Source organism: Pimephales promelas, chromosome 14, assembly GCF_988280905.1.
Source record: "Pimephales promelas chromosome 14, fPimPro1.hap1.1, whole genome shotgun sequence".
Taxonomy (NCBI): Eukaryota; Metazoa; Chordata; class Actinopteri; order Cypriniformes; family Leuciscidae; genus Pimephales; species Pimephales promelas.
This window is the reverse complement of record NC_142782.1, coordinates 15,248,123-15,270,015: the sequence shown is the minus strand read 5'-3', so window position 1 is coordinate 15,270,015 and position 21,893 is coordinate 15,248,123. Positions and strand designations below refer to the sequence as shown.

The 21,893-nt window shown below is 38.6% G+C and overlaps 1 protein-coding gene across 2 annotated transcripts in view; it reads left to right on the top strand.

Annotated features, from left to right (window-relative positions):
• Positions 1–12,895, top strand: part of lzts1 (leucine zipper, putative tumor suppressor 1) — a 37,095-nt gene extending 24,200 nt beyond the window's left edge. Inside the window, exons 1-6 of one of the 2 annotated variants that reach the window (XM_039663467.2) lie at positions 5,963–6,092; positions 8,780–9,277; positions 10,101–10,946; positions 11,084–11,272; positions 11,472–11,666; positions 11,767–12,895. In XM_039663467.2, the coding sequence (XP_039519401.2) occupies positions 8,918–9,277; positions 10,101–10,946; positions 11,084–11,272; positions 11,472–11,666; positions 11,767–12,354 (2,178 nt within the window). In that variant the 5' untranslated portion in view covers positions 5,963–6,092; positions 8,780–8,917 and the 3' untranslated portion in view covers positions 12,355–12,895. Of the gene's footprint in view, positions 1–5,962; positions 6,093–8,779; positions 9,278–10,100; positions 10,947–11,083; positions 11,273–11,471; positions 11,667–11,766 lie in introns of those variants that run through there. The other variant, XM_039663466.2, reaches the window with a different exon arrangement.
• The last annotated feature ends 8,998 nt before the right edge of the window (positions 12,896–21,893 follow it).

Here is a 21,893-nt window from a genome sequence, read left to right as displayed (position 1 = left end):
TTCCCCATTCTACCAGAAATTCTACTAAGGGTACCAGCCTCTCGAGACTGGCCTCTGGAGTAGTTTTTAAAACAGAAACAGCGCCCTGTGACCGCGCACAGGCAGGGTTCAACGACCGTTCTGTATCGCTCCTCGGAGCAAACGAGCGTCCCTCGGGAAATCGCTCGCTGGGACCGTCTGCACCCCCCATTACAGGCAGGGTTGGCAGAACGAACCCCTGAGGGCACCGAGAGAGAGCGGGCGCCGGATTCAGCGGCGAACACCTCTGTCTCACGGTGGGGACCACCCTCAGTAGCCTGACACCAGTGGCGTCAGGACTTCTTCGACGAAGCCTTCCTGGCGACAATAACCGTCCTCAGATCGGTTCTATCCCGGGAAGACCTCGCCTGAGAACGCCGCGTCTCAGCCCAGTTTTGCTGGGGAGGAGCCCGAGACGCGACGCTCTTCTTCTGCTGCGCCCTATGCGAGGAACCCGACGGGCGGGGCTGCTCTCGCCCAGCAGCCCCCGAAGGATGAGTACGGACGGGGAGACATTTCTGGAGCGCCGCTGCCTGCTTTTTTCCCTCTTGGAATCTCTCAATCACTGCGTTCACAGAACCACCAAAAAGACCTTCGGTCGACAGCGGCGCATCCAGGAGAAAAGCTTTATCTTTCTCCTTCATATTAGCCAGATTTAGCCATAAATGCCTCTCCGTGGCCACCAGGGCTGCCATAGAGCGGCCGACTGATCTGGCCGTCTCCTTGGTGGCACGGAGAGAAATATCTGCCGCCTGACGCAGCTCATTAATCACGTCAGTGCTGACGACCTCCCCCTCGCTCATATCCTTCAGCAGATCTGCTTGATACGCCTGGAGGATGGCCATCGTATGCAAGCAAGATGCTGCCTGTCCCGCCGCTGAATAAGCTTTGCCCACCAAAACCGAAGTATTTCTGAGTGGCTTGGTGGGCAACGCCGGTGTTTTAAAAGACGATGCCGTCTCAGGAGAAAGATGGCTCGCCAAAACTTCCTCCATCCTCGGCATCGCCCCATAACCGTGTCCCCTAGACCCAGCAATATTAGCGTACATAGAGGTCTGTTGTGTCAAAATTCTAGCTGACACTGGTTTGTTCCACGATCTACACACCTCGGTGTGTAGATCGGGAAAAAAGGGCAAACACCGGCGTGGAGGTAGTGAGTGTGATTTTAAAAATCTCTCATCCATTTTACTTTTTACTATCGACTCTTGTTTTTCAACTGGCCATTCAATGGTTAATTTTTCCACCGCCCGAGTCAAAACCTCCATCAGCTCTACATTCGCGGGAGACTGGGATGGCGAGTCCCCGATCTCCACTGAGTCCATAGACTCTGCATCCACACTTTCAACATCCAGCTCCTCAGAACTGGATAATTGAAGTGATGGCGCCTCAGCCCGGGCAGGAGAAACCGCAACGCGGACCCCCGCAGCGAGAACTGAGGCACTGGATCTACCAGGTAAGGGCAGAGAAAGGGCGGGGCCCGTCTCAATCCCCGCTGATAGATCCATCTGCGAACCCCACGACGCAAGCCTTCGCTGTGCCTCGGCAGCAGCGGGACCCGAGCCGCGGGGAGCGCGCACCGAACCACTCTCCTCGAAGAGTGCCCGGCGGGAGCGAAGTGTCTTCATGGACAGACACTCGCAGTGCTCACAGCCGGCCCCCTCGAGAGCCGACTGAGCATGCTGCACTCCCAAACAAACAACACACAGATCGTGTGTATCCCCACCCGTGATGAAGCGAGGGCAGGGATGAACACACTTTCTGAAATTCTGCTGTTGTTTGCTCGCCATATTTTCCAATATATATATATATACAATATCAGACAGACAGACAATATTCATACATAGAGCGCTTGTGAAGACTCAGAAGCTGTTGCGCTTGTGTTTCGGGGATGCTTTATAGTTTCCTGGTCGATACGTCACCCCGCCTATGACGTTCCGTCTCGCCATTGGACAGATTTCATACGTGCTTCATGACTCGTCACGCAGAGGCGTTCCCACGGCGTTTACACGCAGCTCGAAGTTCCCTGAATGGGAACCACAGGTCAGTCCCACATGAGTAGGCTGCTTTCCGGAAACCGCATTTTAAGCCATCATAATTATAAACTCAGTAAATAAATAAATAAAAAATCATTATAAATAGATTTTTAAATTATAAACAATTTAAAACCAAACTACATTATAATAAAAACTAAATATATTATGTAATAAAATAATAGTAAAAGAAAATAATAATACAAATTATTTTAAGTTTTAAAAATTGTTTAAAAACGCACTACACGACAACTGTGAACTTAAATCAGAAAAGGTTTGCCTTACAATGTTGTCAAACAATCCCTTTTCACACGGATCCACCAAAACTTCTAAAAATGCTGTATTATTCATGCTAGGCCAGTAGTTGGCGATATCACTTTGTAAAGAAACACTGCACATGTAGTATATTGAATATGTAATACGCATGAGCGTTATTTCCAACGTTTGCATTTTCAGACCCCCAAGTTGGGGGCCCCAACACACATGTAAATGAATGGCCAAAACACAGTCATCATGAAATGGAATTTGTGATTTTGTCCTTATTGTGACATGTGTCCAATGAAGCCAATCCAAAAAAAAAAAAATGTAGGCAAGATAAAGCAGCTGATAGTCTAGTTCACCCTTGCACATAGACTTTACTGTTATTCCTCCTTTTTCGAAATGCAGGAATTCGAGCCAGCGGGCACAATGACGAGGTTGTTTAGGGATAGGAAAGAAGACGTGAGGAGCGCAGCCAAAAATGCACCTAAACACCATATTTGCTGGTTTTTGAGAGGCGGGCCAGAAACGAGACAGACCCCAATACCCACACCCTCCAGTAATAGTTTTTGACCAGAAGAGAAGAGAAGTCATTTCGAGGGGGGGGAAACGTATCTGATTAAAGATTATAAGGGTACATTAATTTAAAAAAAAAAAAAAAGTGCACAGATCAATTATTTATAATAAACACTACAATATAAAAATATGAATGGTAAAATATGATTTCATTACAACTTTCAAAAGTTTTTAGTTGAAAATTGTGTTGTTAATTGGCCCCTTAGTCAGTCAGAACTTTCCTTTTTTGTTCAAAACAGTCATCTGGCACATGGCATCAGTTGTCCTGAGTGAGAGTCAGAACTGCATCCAACTGAAGATGTCATAAATCAAAATTGGCCCTACTCTGAACTGACCAATAAGGGACAATGACATTATGCATATAAGCATATCTTATTATTACACTGCTGCCCATCTCAATTTCATTGCAAGGTACCATATTAAACAACAACTCCTCTGGGAACTCCTAGACACTTAAATCCACATTCATAATTTAAAGAAACGTATTCAATGTGCTGTCTGTGCCCCCTGTCCCAAGGGTCCACAGCCGTAGACTGGCCGACCTTTGATTCCTCGCACACTTGCAAATGTGCCAGTCCCATTGTCCACGACTATGGCCTGTTTTTACATATTGATTGCATTGATCCCTCTACTAAGCACTTACAAAGAGCAACTGAAGAATCAATACCATGCCTTCTGCTGCCATCTTGCCAAATCAAACTTCACCCCCAAAACAACATCTTGTCAGTGTGCAATGAAATGAATACTTGGAAAGGATTTGACAAATCAGTAATCCTATTTTTTTCACAATTATTCAATTAGCATCGAAAGTGTTTTGTTAACTCGAAATCTAACATTCCCTCCAAACAACGCAACTCGTCCAGCCTTGGTGTTTTGGACAAAAGGGATGCATCCGCAGAGTTGGGATAGAGTTTCACAGTCAGATTGATTATCTGAAAGTCTGCCTTCTTTGTTCTGGTCCCTGCGGTGCTGAATTTGCGCTTCAGGTGAATGTACACAGATGCAAAAACTTCGGTGAAGAGCAATAGCTGTGCAGTGGTTATGACATTTTGAGTGAACTCTTAGATATTTTTATCATTTTCAGAAAGTTATGTGACGACTTTAGAACAATTGCTGGAGAAAATGCTTATGATAATTTCTTAAAAAGTCACAAAAATAAAATCCAGATGCAGACCTAGCAAGAGGACTTAAAAACGAATGTGCTGAATTGAATTTGTTTTGTACAAGAAATCTATAAATAACACAGAAGTGAGTATTCTTATAAAGGTCTTTTTTTCTTGTTTTCAAGTAAAACATGATATGAATTTAAAAAAAAAAATTCAGAGAATATTTCTTACATTGTTTACCTTTTATATTACAAATAAGAATTGTTTTAGATAGATTATGTACTACATTTACTCTAAAACAATCACTTTTATTTTAATTAATAGTAATTTATATATTTCTTTCAGGAAAACAAAACAAAAATACTATTTAGACTGCTTACAAGGGCCACTTGCGTTTGACTACTCCAATATGAAAGTATCAAGAGGGTCACTTAAACATATGTTCAACTGCTTTTGGAGGTTATTAAAATACTCAGTTGCTTTGGAATATTAAAGTTTATTTTGAAAATACGTCTGCACAAAAAGATACACTCTTCACATTATGGAAACACTTCTATTGAAGCTAGTTTCTGCCATGGAATAAAACAATTTAAAAGATAATTGCAACTTTTTCTCACTATTGCAACATGACATCATGACTTTTTCGTAAACATACACGCCACTTTCGAGTCAAATGGCGTGTTATCTCTACGCATTTTGAGCTATCCGCGTGTATGTCTATGCCATTAACGTCCAAGTGATTCAGCGTGTCTGTACACGCCGTCAAATGTCCGCACGAAACAATGCAAAATGTAGACGTACATCTGGGGAGTGATCTTTTTTTTTTCCTAGGATGGTAAGGGAACAGTCATAAATGCCATTAACCCCAGTGACGGTTAGGTTTAGGGACAGGTTTGAGGTAAGTCATATATTTATTATAAATATAACGTTATATATAATATATACAGTGTATATGTTATACAATACATATAATACATATGTTATAATATATACAGTAATAACGTTAAGTCAACGGCGTTCATAAACACGCTGAAAAGTGATTATGCGTCTTGATAGCACGCCAAAAATCATGAGATGAGTCTCTTCATGAGATCAGTCTGACTATTCTGACTTTTTTCTCACAATTGCAAGTTATAAAGTGAGAATATAACAGTTTATATCTTGCTATTCTGGCTTTATAACACATATTTCAAGCAAATCTGACTTTCTAACTCACAATTGCGAGTTTATATTAGGCAATTCTGAGGGGGGAAAAAATCGGAACTGTGATATAAAAAGGTCGCAATTAGCTTGTTTTATTCTGTGGCAGAAACAAGCTTACACACACTTCTTTTTTGAGAGGTAGTTAGAGAGTCGTTTATTTTATGGTGTAAATGTAGCACTCAGCTTAAATAAATGTTCGAGTTCACTGAACCTCACACAAAACAGGCACACTTCAGTGGACAAAGACACAGACGGAGGGAGGGAACATCAAGCTCTTCTTTCTTTTCCAGGAGGGGTGTTTGTTCAGAGTGGGTGCAGGGCAGTTTGGAGAGGAGGGGAGGGCAGCAAAGAGAGCCAACTGGGAAAAGTGTGTGTGTGTTTGTAAAAAACAAACTGTGAAAGATAACCAATACTAAACGAGCGAGTCAGTGAGATTCACAAGAGCTGCTTAAACTTGCATATTTGTTTGTGTATTTTAATTATGTTAGTGTTAGTGTGTATGACAGAGAAAGAGCGGGAGTGAAAGTGAAATTGACAGAGGGGGGCTTGGAGCTCATTGTGAGCAGCAGTGAGTTAATCTCTTTAGCGGCACACGTCTTATGTAAAGAGGTGTAATGGTCTCTGCCCCCTCTTTCCCCCAGGGGACCCCAGGGGACACTGGGGTCCCGTCTCCCAGCAACATTTACATGTTGGTTATTCCAAAAAAAGATATGGAGGGGAAAAAAACTGTGGTGATAAGATCCGCCCACTGTGCGTGGTAGACTTTTGTCTACAGGCAGTCTATATAGTATTCAGTGGTTCACTCAAGGACAAACACATTCTTACTCACCACGGAGAGCATGCGAAGGAGATTTGATTCAGATTTGACAACGCGGTGTCTGTGGATTTATTTGTTCGAAGAGTAAGTGTCATTATGTCATCTATTTTATTCTAGTAAGCCTTTGAACTTGAACATAATCATGGAGTAATAAGAGGTGATTTTTGGGTTACTAAAGCCAGACGGATATTGAGACGGTCCAACTGAGATTGTTTACCTGCAGCACATGGTGGGAAGTGATGTATGTGCATGTGTCAAAACACAATGCAATGTCTGACTTGACTTTTGCTGTACCTTTTAAATGAAAAAAATGCGTTCATATAAATATGCAGTGTGTATAGATTATTTAGAAGTATTTATCTTCATAAATGAAAAGTGCAAACTCATCACAACAAAAATACTTCCCTCTGTGAATTGGCAAAAACAGTTTGTTTGTTCCAGTGATTTATGGGAGTTGTTTTACTCTTTTTTTTTTTAAGTGTGTATTACGTGTTGTGAGAATGTGTGAACTGATGATAATGTCAAGCATTATGATTAATTTGCAGTGCTGTATAAAAGAAGAGTATTAGCATTACATCATAGGTTGGCATGACTCGAGGACAAAATATGTGTTACGCTCTTAAACAAAGACTCTGATGAGGTCGCTTTTCATTGGAGGGGACCGCCAAAGGGCTGCCTGAAGCTATTAAGTCCTTCTGCTGAAACAGATGTTTAATCCAAAAGTAGTATCAAATAACCTTATATAAATCACTGCATATGCTAAATAAAGCCACATGAATGATAATTGAGTTGTCTGGAATATCATCCTTCTGCCAGTATAAACAGTTGAATCAGTGTTTAAGAAGTCATTAATATGCCTCTATACCGTTTTATATTTGATTTTGAAATGTCATGCAACAAGGAAACTTACGGTTGGAATATAGAGAGACAACAAACACAAGTATGTGGTTGCATATATAATTTTCTTATCTAAAAGCAGCTACAAGGCAGCACAAAATAACATAAAAAGAAACAATTTCTTTGTAATGCATGATTTCATAATGTGATATTAATAATTAAAAAAAACAGCTGGCATATTTGCTCTGTTCTTTCTAGCTAATAAGTCTTTAACATATCAGGACAGTTATACAAAGCCACGTGTGACGATGGTGGCAGGTCTTTTGTTCATAAAGCCCCTTCCTATCTGCTCTGAAAGACAGATGGAAGGCATGATGTGTTGATTATGGATGTGTATTATATGCTTTAGGCACATATGAATCATAAAAGAAGGTTGATTAGCTGGAAACAGACCTTTGGTACTCTGTAACTGTTGTGAGGTGGCTGACAGGTCCAGTCTCCCAGGCGGGTTCCCTTTATTGGAATATTATTTCCAAAATATGAAGCCTTATACATATGTATATATATATAAGCTACCTCATCAAGTAACAATGCTTTTTTTTCTAAATAATGATTGTCTGAAGAAATAAAAGATGCAAATATTTCATGTCCAATTCCGATTCTGATTTTTTTACAAGAAAATTTGATACCGGTTGCTGATTTTTCTTTTCTTTAAGCAGATTTATTTGTTGTTTATTTAACACAGTCTCATCCCATGATGTCATATAACTTTTGACCATACGTCAACATACGCCGTTTTAGGGTACCCTTTAACGTCAGTTACATGACGATCCTGGGACGTCATACAACTTACGCTTTACCTTTAACGTCAGTTAGGTTTAGGGGTAGGTTTAGGATCCGATAACATCATCTAAACAACGTTAAAGGGTACCCTAAAACGGCGGACGTATGGTCAAAAGACGTCCCAAGACGTCAATTATATGACGTCTTGGGATGAGACTGCGCTGGTTTATTTGCTCTATAACAGGCAAACTGGCCAAATTAGAATCAACCACTGTATTTTAATTATGATCCAAACAAAGATCCTACACAACGCATTAGCAGTTGTTGTTTTTAATTGGATAGTATCATTTCTAGATTTAAAGCAAAAACTGAATGGTCTTACTTTAGATTTGTGAAATGATTCTATACAAGCCAACTGCACAAAACAAAAAAGCAGTATGACCGAATGGATGAAAGGCAAACTCTGACAGTAGGTGGCGCTTATGGAACAGCAGCAATATCTTTAGGTACCACTGTACACAAAGCAGCACTGCACGTATAAACAATAATTTATATGGCGGTAACAGGAAACGAAAATGGAATTTAAACTTTTCAGGACACAGTCAGTTCCCTTCAGAGATACCTTCAAATAAACCCCAACCCAATTCAAAATGTATATTTTTTGCCTTTATTTCGAGCACCGCAAACAGTGAGCTTGCTGTGCCTGGTGTGGTATTTGCTTGTGCATGTAAACATACTCAACTGTGTGTAGCCCGATAAGAAGGGGGAAATGTAACTGGCAGGTCTTTTGACCTACTGACCAAGTAAAATGAAAAGATGTTTGACCTAGTTATTAGTACTAATTTCAAGCTTGCAGCATTGTCAAGCTTTGTTTGTCAAAGAGGAGGGTATTCTATTTACTTGTTAATAGCATGCGTTCAATGTGGTCTCAATTTTGTAAATCAGGATATTCAGGATAACTGCCATAGGTCTACTCCTATTGTGCACCATGCATCCTATTGTGCAAGACATGCTGTAGTTCCTGTTTTTATAGGACCTGTTTGCCAAGTGAACGTTAAGTAAAGTAAACATTACAACAACCCTGGTGCTATATTGCTATAATGGCAACAAGAGACATCTCACTTCATTTCTTAAAATCCATGTTTTACCAGGTTTCCCAAATGGGAATAAGAAGGATCTCCACACAAGGCAATGAGCCCATCAGACCTTCCTCCATCATTAAAATTCTGTAATTACACACCTGCCACCACCAAGACCACCACCTGCTTTCTCCAGATGTCCCAGCAAACATGGGTAGTGTCAGCAGTTTGATATCAGGCCATAGCCTTCACAGCAAACACTGCAAAGCCTCTGAAAACAAACTCAAAAAGGGGCTTCAGTCTAAGAAAAAAGGCCGTAGCTTGGACGGCCTTCTGAAGTATGGCTTCTCTCAGGACCATTGCGCCACCAACAACAACTCAAAAGTCAGCTATCATTCAGGCAAAAATGACGACTTCTTTTACATCAAGGTCAGCAACAAGCCCAGAGCTGCTCACCATAACATTAATACAGCTGAAGACTGTCAAGGAAGAACAGCTGAAATGGACAATGAGGTGGACAGGAGAAGAGGGCCACCAGAATTAGTTCCGCTGTCTGGAAAACTAGAAAAGGTAACAGAACTGGAGTTAGCCAGAAAGTAAACAAACAAACCAAGGCTTGAGTTCATTTTTTATTGCCAAAATAACATATCCTCCAAAGTTTATTTTCTTCAGTGCTTATATCGTTGTATATTAAGGAAGTATTTCTATCCTATAAATGTCCGTAAACAATTCCGTTTATAAAGCAGTAAAAATCGAAATGTCTGCTTAGTTCACATTAAAGCAGCCAACCCCAAAAGATGGCCCATCCCCCTAGCCATTGTTATCACACAAAATCAAACAACAGTCAAATATAGTTGATGTAAAGTAATCCCCACCAGACCCTGACACTTTCACTAAGAGCTTAGCATTGTCTGCTCCATTTAATTAAACCCACAGATTGACGAGGTAAGAATGCCTTGATCTCTCCAGAGATTCGGTCCAATGGCAGTGTGGCACTTGCAAGCAGGCAACCTGCTCTTTCCCTGAATAGCCTCATTTATGAAGGATCTAGCTAGGAAAATAAACCGAGTTCTACTAGGAAGTTAATGCTAAACTAGCAGGGCAAACATACTACCATATGGAAGAGAAAATGACTGGGAAAAATAGAAGATTAAGAAAGGAAGGAAGTATTGTTGAGATTGCCTTGTTGATCAATCATTTATGCTAAATGTTTTGTTGTAATGTCTTGGTAGTTATGAGAGTAATTACTTTGAGAGCATCTGATCAATAGGTTTTAAGATGGATAGTGTCCTGCCTTAAACATGAGCTTCATGAATGGTCAGTTGGTTGTTGTGCACTTTAAATCTCAAAAACACTCATCGGATATTTTTCTTTTTTGTCCCCTCTCATTTAGAGTGTAGAGAACGCTTTGATTCGGCCGACCGCCTTTAAACCTGTTCTTCCTCGAAGCAGCAGTTCCTTGGTGGAGACTCATAACAACTTGAGCACTATCCTGGGCAAGAGAATTAGTCCCATAGACAGGCTCAAAGATCTTCAGGACCCCAAGTTGGAGACAAATTCTGGTACCTTCTCTGACTCTGGAAGGAACTCTATGTCCAGCCTGCCCACCCACAGCACCAGTGGCAGCAGCCAGATGGACAACCTAAGCACTTCAACTAATCACATGGTGCGCCATGGAGGCCTTGGCCAAAACATGGAAACATCTCAGAACCAACAGGGGGCTGTAGTTGGAATGAATGGAAACTCTGGATCTAGTAGGATGTGTAGTGGGACTAACGGAAACAGTTGGGCCGATGGATTTTGTGAAACAAACAGAAGTGGCGAGTCCACAAATGGCAACACAAGATCCATTGGTGTCCTCAGCGAAAGTGTGGCAGCTGCAATAAGTTTGAACAGAGAAATAACTGCTGCAGCACTGACAGTCTCATCCACGGAGCAAAAGATTGATTTCTCTGGAAACCAAGAGCAGATTCTTGAACACAGATTTACAATTTCAGAGCAAAATCCAACAAAACCATCAGCCTCTGGGGGCTGTGTCCGATCACCAATTTCAATGAATGAATCACTAATACATCAGCTGGAGCACAAACTTCTAGAACGTGAAACTGAGCTGGCAGAGTTACAAACGAGCCTTGAGGATAAGGAGTCAGACACATGTCAGCTATTTGAGGAGAAGCAACGCTACTGTGCAGAGGAGATGGAAGGGTTGAAACAACGCTGTTCTACAAAACTTCGTCAAGTAAGTTGTTTACAATATTTATAGATTTGAAGGAAATGTGAATATGTATGGTGTTAATCCAAAACCAGTAAGTGTACCTTACCTTACCTTTATAGTCAATCAAGCACCCTATTCACCTTTTGTGTGTATAACTGCAGGTGTCCCAGAGGGCTTTGAGAGCCCAACAGTTATTGCAACTTCAGGTGATACAACTTCAACAGGACAAGGAACGTCTGCAGGAGGAAGTGGACCAGCTAAATCGTGACAGGGACACTGCAGAAAGCCGACTTCGAATCTATGAGAGCCAGAGAAACCTTGTACCTACACTAGAAGAGACTCAGTGGGAGGTCAGTCTATTAAACCTAATATAGTCTATAAGTGGTTTAGTGACAAATGGATACACTGAATGTGATCTATGTTTGATACAGTATGTCTAAATTTAGTACTATTCTAAATATTGGGATAATCAGGGGAAAGAGCTAAATTGTAAATTACAAAAAACTAATCACATCTATGCATTTTTTTCATCCTATGTTTCATTTGTAGGTGTGCCAGAAGTCAGGTGAGATTTCTCTGCTGAAGCAGCAACTTAGGGACTCCCAAGCCGATGTTGGGAACAAACTCAGTGAGATTGTCAGTCTCAAAGCTTCTCTGAAGGACTCCAAATGCAAAATGGAAGAACTGGAACAGAAGATCAAGGGGTATGAGGAAGCTCTTCACCAGCGGTGCGCTGAGGTCGAGGTATGTGTTCGTTGACATTAGATTGCAATTGCTACTGCATCCTGTACTTACATATGACTTACTTTGATATCTGTTTTTTTTTTTTTTTTTTTTTTAAAAGGTATCTAAGAATGAGTTTCAAAGAAAGAAGAATGAGGCTGACCTCCTCAGGGAGAAGGTGAACATGCTGGAAACAGACATCAAGGGCATGAAGCAGGACCTGGCATTGGCCAAAGAGGAGCAACAGAAGCTAATGACCATGAGAGCCAAGGTTGAGGAGAAACAGCTGCAACTTAAGATAAGCCAAGCTCGGATGGAGGCCTTTGGTGCTAGTCAAGACAAATCAAAATCCCAGGAGGGAACTGGTGCCAGTAAAATACTTCATCATAATGGAGGGACCACTGGCTTGGATACCCTACACAAGGAAATAGAAAGGCTGAGAGGGGAACTGAAGGAGGAGAAGCAAAAGAAACATAAGATGATGAATAGCTTCCAGCAAGAGAGACAAACTTGGAACAAAGAGAAAGACAAAGTAATCAAATACCAAAAGCAGTTGCAGTACAATTATTTGCAGATGTACAGAAAGAACAAGGACCTGGAGAAGATTCTGAAGGAGCTAACGGCTGAGATGGATAGCCGGACAGAGATGGACATAGACAGCCATAGCTCGGACCTGAACTTTGATAAAGTTGTAGCCACAGAGATATGAGGTCATAGAGAATGAATGTTTTCACAATTAACCGAATGGTCTTAAAAGGATGAATGTTCTAGAGGGCGGAATTCACAAATTTAAAGAGAGAAACATAACGTCACAGAAGATTTTGAGATGCTCAAAACTTAAGAATATAACATCACTTGTACAGACCTCAAAAAGCTTTTCTCCTTTTAGATTGAACACATAATTAAAAATATTAGGATGTCGGCCATGTGTATCCCTTAAAGATGCAGTAAGCGATCTTTTAGAATGGCACTCAGAAAATATCCCTCTGACTTGACAGCTCTCACTGAATTTATGTTTCTTAAACTATCACATCTGTTTCTGTGGCAGCCATAAATTCTGTAAAATCCAAATAATTGACCACAGTCAGATTCTTTCTTTAGCAATTTTTTTTCCTGTTAGTCACTTTGTGCATTCATAGGACAGCCCATAAATGAGAAGGGGGTGTTTATGAGTGTGGTAGTTGTAGTTGATTAATTCAAGCTAAGCACCATATACAGTTTCATAGGCAATTACAACGCATTCTCATCCTTTAACGGCATATAGAACGCTAATGACAAAACGGCGCTATACTACGCACATGGCACCCGTTATCGTTAATATAACACGTGCTGTGAGGGCTTAAGTTTAGGTGTGGGGTAGGGTGTGCGTGTCATATTCACGCTAAATGATTTATAACGTCTTGGGTTCGCGTGTTATATTAACGATAAAGGGTGCCATGTGCCAACGCATTCTCACCCCAAGGCGTCACCTTTGACCATGCTTAAATATTTGACGTTTTAGGCGCCCTTTAGCGTCACTTACATGACGCGATCCTACGGCGTCATCTAACTGACGCTAAAGGAAAGCGTCTGTTAGAGGACGCGGTTAGGTTTAGGTGTGGGGTGGGGGTAGGGTACACGCGATCCTAGGGCGTCATCTAACTGACGCTAAAGGGCGCCTAAAGCGTCAGATATTGAAGCATGTCCAAATGCTTCCCAAGGCGTCAGTTAAGTGACGCCTTGGGGGTGAGAATGGGCTGCATGTGCGTAGTATAGCACCGTTTTGTCATATAGCGTTCTATGTGACGTTAAAGGATGAGAACGGGCTGGCAATTAACAGGTGTTAGTTTGTCATACAAGAACTATTATTTTGCTACAGTTTAGTTTTGACAACTTTGGCAAAAATGATATATGCTACTGTTCTGCTTTCTGATCTCTGATTACAATGGTCTCTATGGTATAACAGGGCGGGCTTATGGGGGTTAAATCAGCAGAAGTTACAGAATGGCTACTGCTTACAGCACCTTTAATCTGTGCAAATTAAACCAAATGCTTTACCTCCTACTTACCCAAACAATCCAGTGCTTCTTGCCTAAACCTTAAGCAAATAGTCTCACTACAAGGCAATAAAGTGGGGTGAATATTTTATTTGCTGTAAATGCTAGTTTTGCACTTTCTCTGTTTTATATGACAGTAATTCGTATCACCTTATCACCTTGGCAGACAGGCTCATAGAAACATTATACAGGGATATTGTAGATCAATTCTCAGTTGTGTTTTTTTTCCCAAACTTGCCCTGGTATGATTGATCACGTGACTTAAGAACCAGTCCTGTTTTGGCTTCGTGACATCAAACCAAGCACAGTGCATCTGAAAGGTGACGTTTTCTTTTAATTAAAAAAAAGCATGAATGAGATTTTAAAAATTTGGAATAGAAGATAACCCATGAATAAATGCTTAAATTGTTGGTCTATTACTCAAACAATGGCTTCAGAAGACCTATAACATGCTCATGAGTCATGTGGACTACTTTTGTTGTGTATTGGTTTTCTTCTTTTTTTTAAATATGAATCACTATCCACTGTCTAACTGTCTGTCTAAAGACAATTATCATTTCTTCCCAGTTTTACAGGCAAGGCTTAGGTCTAGTCCCCGAATAAAATACCTGTTTGAGCTGATTTAACTGAAAACAACTTGCACAGACAAATCTTAAAATATGTTAGTGCCATTGTCATTGTTTCAAGATGGACACCAGTAATGTTGTTTTCTAAGGAACTTTTATAAAAGTTACATAAATGTCCTAATTGAACTGTCTGTGAAACGAGGATAATGGATTTGTAAACAATAATGTTTAATGGAAGATGAAAAATAATACTTGGTTAGAACAATAAGAGTAAGTACATAACAAAATTGTGTCTTCCTGTGGGAAAAAAATAAATAAATATATGTTTCTTAAAGGGAAGTCTACACTGCAAAAAAAATACATTTTCTTATTTTTGTCTTGTTTCCAGTCCAAATATTTAAAAATTATTATATCAAGATGCATTTACTAGATGAGTGAAAGGCCAAGATATTGTTTTGTTTTCCGGGGAAATAAATCAAAGTATTAGTGAGTTGTTGCTAAAAAAAAAAAGGTTAAATTATCTGGCAATGGGGGTAAGAAAATGTATCTTTCTGTTTTAATTAAGATTATTTTTCTCAACAATTGTGATTTATTAATATCTTACAGCATTTTACTTTTCTGGCAAATGTATCTTGACTTTTTTTTTTTTTTTTTTGATATTTAGACTGGAAACAAGACATAAATACTAAGATAACAATACCAAGTAAGAAAAGCATTTTTTTTGCTGTGTACAGAAGCCTACAAAAAACATCTAGCCTAAAGAAGCCTGATAAGAGAGTACATACTGAGATGAAACAAGATGGTGAGTAGTATGTCCTCCTTTGTAGCAAACAAATACAATACTATATTTAACAGGTTACAGGACAGATTTTCTCACCAATGGAGTGAGATGGTCAGCACTCAGATGGCTTCCATTTTTCATTGTACAAATTTGTTACCCAGCATTTCATCACACAAAATTTCCCAAAAAGCTGCCTTGTAAATGATCGTCCTTAGAGCTTCCAGGAGTCTTGATTTGATAAGAACAAACTGATAATCATGGTGCAGGGTCGGGTGTAAGGCTGTATTTAGATGCATTTGAATGCATGTATGTGTTGTATATTTCTTATTTATTTTGATTAAATAAATTAAGACGTTTTCTGAATACAGTTTCAATTGGTATTCAATCAGTTATATTATTCTTCATCTTTAAGTATCTAAGCAATAATCAAAGTTAATGAAAGACAACGCAACTGCCAGAGCAGGTGATGAGTGATGACATCAATCAGCAACACAGGTGAGGAACGCAGACCAGACAAATAATATTCTTTGCTGTAATTTTCTGCATTTGATCCTGCATTTTAACATTCTCATGCAAAGAGAATTAAGGGAAAGGTAAACTCATAGTCATCTCGTAGTCATCGTCGGTAACTGATTCCAATTTACCCCAGTATGGGAAACCCAGATGCAATTTCTTTTCAAATTCACTTCATGTTGAAGATAAAAAATGGAATACATTTTCTTTCTCTTTGTATTATTATGGTACAAGATTATTCTATTCAAATCAATGTGATAAACGAGTTGGGTCAAAAGTAATCTTAGTCAGTCAGATTATACCTTAAATGTTGTGTAATGTAATGGATTTTTATCATTTAATTTGGAATTAGAAACTGACTAAAATTTAAGTAATCTACGCAGCCCTATTTTTATTTTTATTTTTTACTGTAAGATCAATGAGTTTTCATAAACCTAGAACCTTTGCTATGGCATCCCAAAAGACCATTAAAACTGAGAGCTGAACAAATGACAAGTAATGATTAATGTCAATATAAATGCATGCAAAGCAACACTATCTGAGACAAACAATATTGTATGAGTAACATGAAGATGTTGATAAGTCCAAGTCAAGTCTAATGCCTACTGGGTACAAACTTTACGAACATTAAGCTGGTTTAGACCATTACCTGTGAAAATGGGGGGGGGGAAAAATCGAAGATAACGTCAGTAGACTATGGAGTGCCGCAAGGATCGGTGTTAGGCCCTCTGCTATTCTCAATATATTTGCTGCCACTTGGTAATATTATAATAAAACATGGAATTAATTTCCACTGTTTAGCTGATGACTCTGCCGGGTCGATACCGTGGCACAACATGACAAATTTCAGCAGTAGATAGTAAGCTATGTACTGCTGAAGTTACCATGTAATGTGACCATGTAATGATCAGTGAGTGACATCATCACTTTGCGGTTTAATATCTATATCGGTTGGATTGGTTCCATATGATATAATTAAATCTAGAGTATGATTTAGACGATGAGTGGGGCCACTGACATATTGCTTGAGCCCAAAAGAGTTTAATAAATCTGTAAATACAGCCCCTAACGCATCATTTGTGTCATCTACTTGTATGTTACAATCTCTAATAATTATTGCTTTATTGAGAGAAAGTCTGCAAACTCTTTTAGAAAATCAGCATAGGGCTCTGGAGGTCTATATACAGTAGCCAAGGCTAGAGATAATAGGGATTTCTTTCTTACATCTAACTAAGACCGTAACATTTACAAGTACTTCAAACAAATTAAACCTGTGACCTGTTTTCTGGTCACAAATACAGCTGCTAGAGTTCTTACTAGCTCAAGAAAATATGATCATTCAACACCAAATTTTATCATCTCAACACTGGTTACCTATTAATTTCCGTATCAGTTACAGAGTATAACTACTGATCTATAAAGCCCTAAATGGTCTAGCTCCTGTGTATTTAATGGACCTTCTATCACCCTAAAATCCATCACGTTCTTTAATATCACTAAATTTGAGGCTTCTGGTCATTCCTAGGATATCGAAGTCCACTAAAGGAGGGAGGGCATTCTCACATTTAGCTACTAAACTCTGGAAAAGCCTTCCTCATATTGTTCGAAGCTCAGACTTGCTGTCCCAGTTTAAAACTAGATAAAGATGCATCTCTTTAGCCAAGCATTCACATAATGACTCAACGCCGGCGATATGTTATACCCTAAATTACTAGCCTACATGATTAACTAACTTTATTTTTTCTATGTGCATTTCTGAAATGCACTTTCTGTAAATATGATTTGAAACAGTATTGTGAAAAGCGTTATACAATAAATTTTAATTGAATTGTGGAGTCGCCCTCTTGTGGTGACATTCTGTTATTACACAGCGGGGGGGGGGGTTGGGGGGGGCGTCACCTCAATTTCCTCCAAAGTGCTGATCAGCATTGTCCTCTGTGTGACAAAAAACAATATGATGTAGATATGATAAAAGAACCACGTTTGCTTCTATTTTTTTATTTATCAATGATCTTCCTCTAATTTGCTCAGACCGTTGTGTCCATTTATGATACAGTGATCTACACATCTAATGTGTCTGTCTCTAAGATTCAATCATCATTGCAATCTAACTTTAATGCTATTCAACTGCTATCCAACCATCTTATAATGAATAAGAAAAAGTCATATAGCATATTGTTCAACCACCAGATCAGGTTCAATGAATCAAGATAACAATCTTTAACTCAAATTCCTAGAATTTGTACAAGTTGATTAGCTTAAATATCTGAGCCTTTGGCTTGACTTGTTTCCAATGAGTTGGTGGGCAAGACGAGGCAGGATGAGGTAACGTTAGAGCTTTAATGAGTGAATGTATGTGCTAATATATTTGCCTTTATCTCGAGGACACCCTCGAAAACGAGATGTTTCATCTCAAGGAGTTATCCTCAACAATAAATTCTATCCAGTTACAGTATGTAGCAAATGTAAATGCCAACAACAATGAAAATTTGCCCAGACAAGCAAAAAAAACGTTATCTTATTCATTGCCTTAATTCTTTATCCGAAGGATTACAAGATTAAACCATAATGAGATAAAAATTATTTGCTTCTCTGAAATGCTTACCGATGATTTGGATGCGTTTCCTCTTTTCCGTTAATCCACGTGGATGTCACTTCTTCAGCTGTCAAGCGAAATCCAAACGTGCCGCTAAAAAAAATATTGCTTCTGTTCCTGTGAATAGTCAAAATAAGAGTAAGCTACTATGACTTTTATGAAAAGTGAAGAAAAAAAAAACAGACTGAAAAAAATAATAATAATTAAAGAAATAAACAAAAATAAATTATATATATTTAGAAATAAATAAATTATTTATATTTATTTTATATATATTATTTTTTCAGTCGGTTTTCATTAAAGTCATAGTAGCCTACTCTTATTTTGACAGTTTATCACAAAATGTCAATGTCAAGTGTTTGTGTATCAAAGGAGGAAAATATATTCAATTTGTCCTCTAGAGGGAGCGCATAGCCTAATCCATTCGCATTCTAACTGTGAACAACTCTGTGAATCAAGTTTTCTACACTCTCTCTCTCTCTCTCTCTCTCTCTCTCTCTCTCTCTCTCTCTCTCTCTCTCTCTCTCTCTCTCTCTCTCTCTCTCTCTCTCTCTCTCTCTCGTCAACTGACAAACAAATCTTTGCAAGTCATAAATAATTATAAAAGTGCATTCATGTTTGCAGAAATGCGAACTATGAATATCAACAACATCTCGTTGCACGTTTACGGTAAAGGCTGCCCTCTAGTGGAAGAGGTGATAGAGATGACCCCCAGGGACCCCCACTGATATGTTCATGAAAAAAAAAATCGAACTGCGTAGGCTATTTTTTTTTTTTTTTTTTTAAGTTTATAGTCAAACTTTAAGTATCAGGTCCCATGAGGATCACCTTCTGGTGAAGATCCCTGATTTAAAACATGCACATAGGCTACATTTAATTTTAGGCTGACTAAACATTTTTATTGACTAATATATTAAGACCTTATTTGCATAGGTCACATTTTATTTATGCATACAAATTCAAAGCTAGGTTATAAATATGTCATGTGGTGTGCAGTTAAATATCTTACACATTGGACACACAGAGCATAGAACTGTTCAGAAAAACTACACTACATATTTAAAGCAGTCCCGACTTCTGGGTGACAAGTCCTCCTCTGTACAGGGCAGGCTATGTGTTTAAGCATGCTAGAGAGATTGGGTAATCCTGTAGTGACCGGTGATGGGGTCACATGTTGAAGTGTGTGTGTGTGCGTGCCCGTGTGTGTTTATGTGTGTGTGCTGAAGAGAGAGATTAGCCATGGCTGGCACTAATTAAATACTTAAGACTTAGCCATAAGCAGTGAACATGCTGACTAAAACCTCAGCAACACTATGAGACCCCAAGAAACCAGCAACACAGCTCTGAAAATCATCCCATATGAACATTGTTTTATTTGTATATGCAGATAGTTGTGTGTGTAAAAAAAATTGCAGACGAAGTATTTCCATAACTTGGTAACGTGTGTGTATATATCTTTATAAAATACAAATTTGAAATGCTAAAATATATACAAGCAAATAAATATTATAATATAAAGGAAGATTAATCAATATCTATATGTTCTGTCCAATATTTACCCAGCGCTGAGTTGCCAAATACCCCAGAAATATATATATATATATATATATATATATATATAGTGTTTTGTGGCATATAAATGTATTTTTAAATGACTAAATAAATGTATTTTTTAAATTTGTTTAAACAAAATTATACCACTGATCAAAATATTATTACACACAGTCAACCTCTCTCTTTTTTGCATTATAAAAAAAAAAATAGAATGGAATTTTCAAGGTATTAAATTCTTTGCAATCATTCATACATTCTGTCCCAAATTCAGAATGTAAATAAAACTTCTTCACAAAATGTACATGTTTATCCTTATTCTTAAAAATCCACCATATGGATAAATATCATAAAGATTTATAGCATAATATGCAAGCTGCTCTTCATACAATGAAAGTGAATGGTGACCAGTTATCAAGCTAGATATTCAAAGCAAAATTGTCTGTGAATAACAACAGTTTGTTGCTCACACAAAGCTTTTGTATGGCTTTAGGATTACCTGGAATAGTGTTAAAGTTGATAATATGACAAATTTGTTATGCTTTAGTACTTTCCGGTGCATAGTCCCCATAGAGAGCAGCACAAACGTCCCTTTTGCCATTCCAAGATGGAAAGAAAGTCTTATGGGTTTGGAATGGCATGAAGGTAAGACATGATGACAGAATATTCATTATGGGGTGTCTCTTAAAGATAAAAACACAAATGGAGACAACATGGAAACTCGCTGTGCACAGAACTGATCCAACCGTACCTAATAGCGAGGATTAATGTCTTAAACTCTCTGTTGCTACCATATGTTTATGTTCCGCTCTAATTACATTTGTCCACTGCGAGCCCTTAAGTGTGTGAATTAGATAGAACGAGAGCTATGAGTGGGACAGACAAATCAGGCACATAAATTCACACAGCCAAGCAGCGCTTACTCACAATCCTATTATGACATATAAATCTCCAGAAGATCTGGCTAGTCGTAGAGAGACACTTGGCAATGTGCAGTGGCCTTTTCCCCCTCTCGTATATGTCAAATTAGGCCATACGGCCATATAAATCTGTATTGATTTTAAGATGGCCTCCAGTACCACCTGCTCACACTGCACACAGTCTGCGTTTATGTATTTTTCACAAAAGAATAATTTGAAAGGATTATACTATTGTGTATTGTATGGAGAACTGAAATCTGACTGAACAATAATCAAATGTATTTTTAAACCATGTTCTGGTTTCAAATAACAGGAAGTAGAAATAATGTGTATCAAGTAACTTTTTGGGGGGTCTGTAAAGGTTGAAAACTCCCGTTTAGCTGCATCTCTATTTCTGAAATTGTTGTTAATAGTGATGCTGATATGCTGTCCTGATGGACTGAGTGGACTGGGTTTCCACCAGAGCCATTTTTATCAACAAGTTTCAGGGAATATGAAAATGGCATATATAGAGAGATGAATCAATTTCATTGTTGTTTCTGTTGTTTTCACAAAAATTGTTTCTGCTGACTAAAACCTAATCTCACAAAAGTCCCTCCTCATAACATTGGGAAAATGAAAGTAAAAATCTGAGTAACCTGGAAAGTTATCAGGCTCTAAACAGAAAGTCTGGTCTGAATACAAGAAACATATTCTTATAAGAAAAGCCAAACCCATACAAACATGGCTTCCAAAAGGAAGAATGTGACACTGGAGATCTTGAGAGCCACACTTCCACCTTAATTACTTTAAAGTTAGAGAAATCACTTTGAAAAACTCTACAATGTCACTCTTTGTTTGTCTAGGTAGGGGAGGGCTGCATGCTTTTTTCATATCGACATTTTAATTATTATTAAGTTGGCTTGTGAAAGCCAACTTACTGAAATAGTTATTAATTATTGTCTGTATATGTAGCTATAGCCTATGTTGCTTCATTCATCCATTCTCATTATTATTAACATTATGCCCTGCCGCCATATTTCTATTTTATTTTATTATTGTAACTGACACTTTTTGTATGGATGCTTGGTATGCAAAAATAAAAAAATTAAAAAAAATAATAAATACATAAATATGTTTATAATGCTATTATGTGAACTAAATAAATAAATAATGTTCACTATTATAAAGTAAAAAACAAGACAGATCTCCCGCCTTAACAGTTAACGTGATAGCTACTAAATCGTTTCAGTTGTTCTGATGTCATCATCGTGTCACGGAAGGTAATCCACTGACTCCCGGTCAG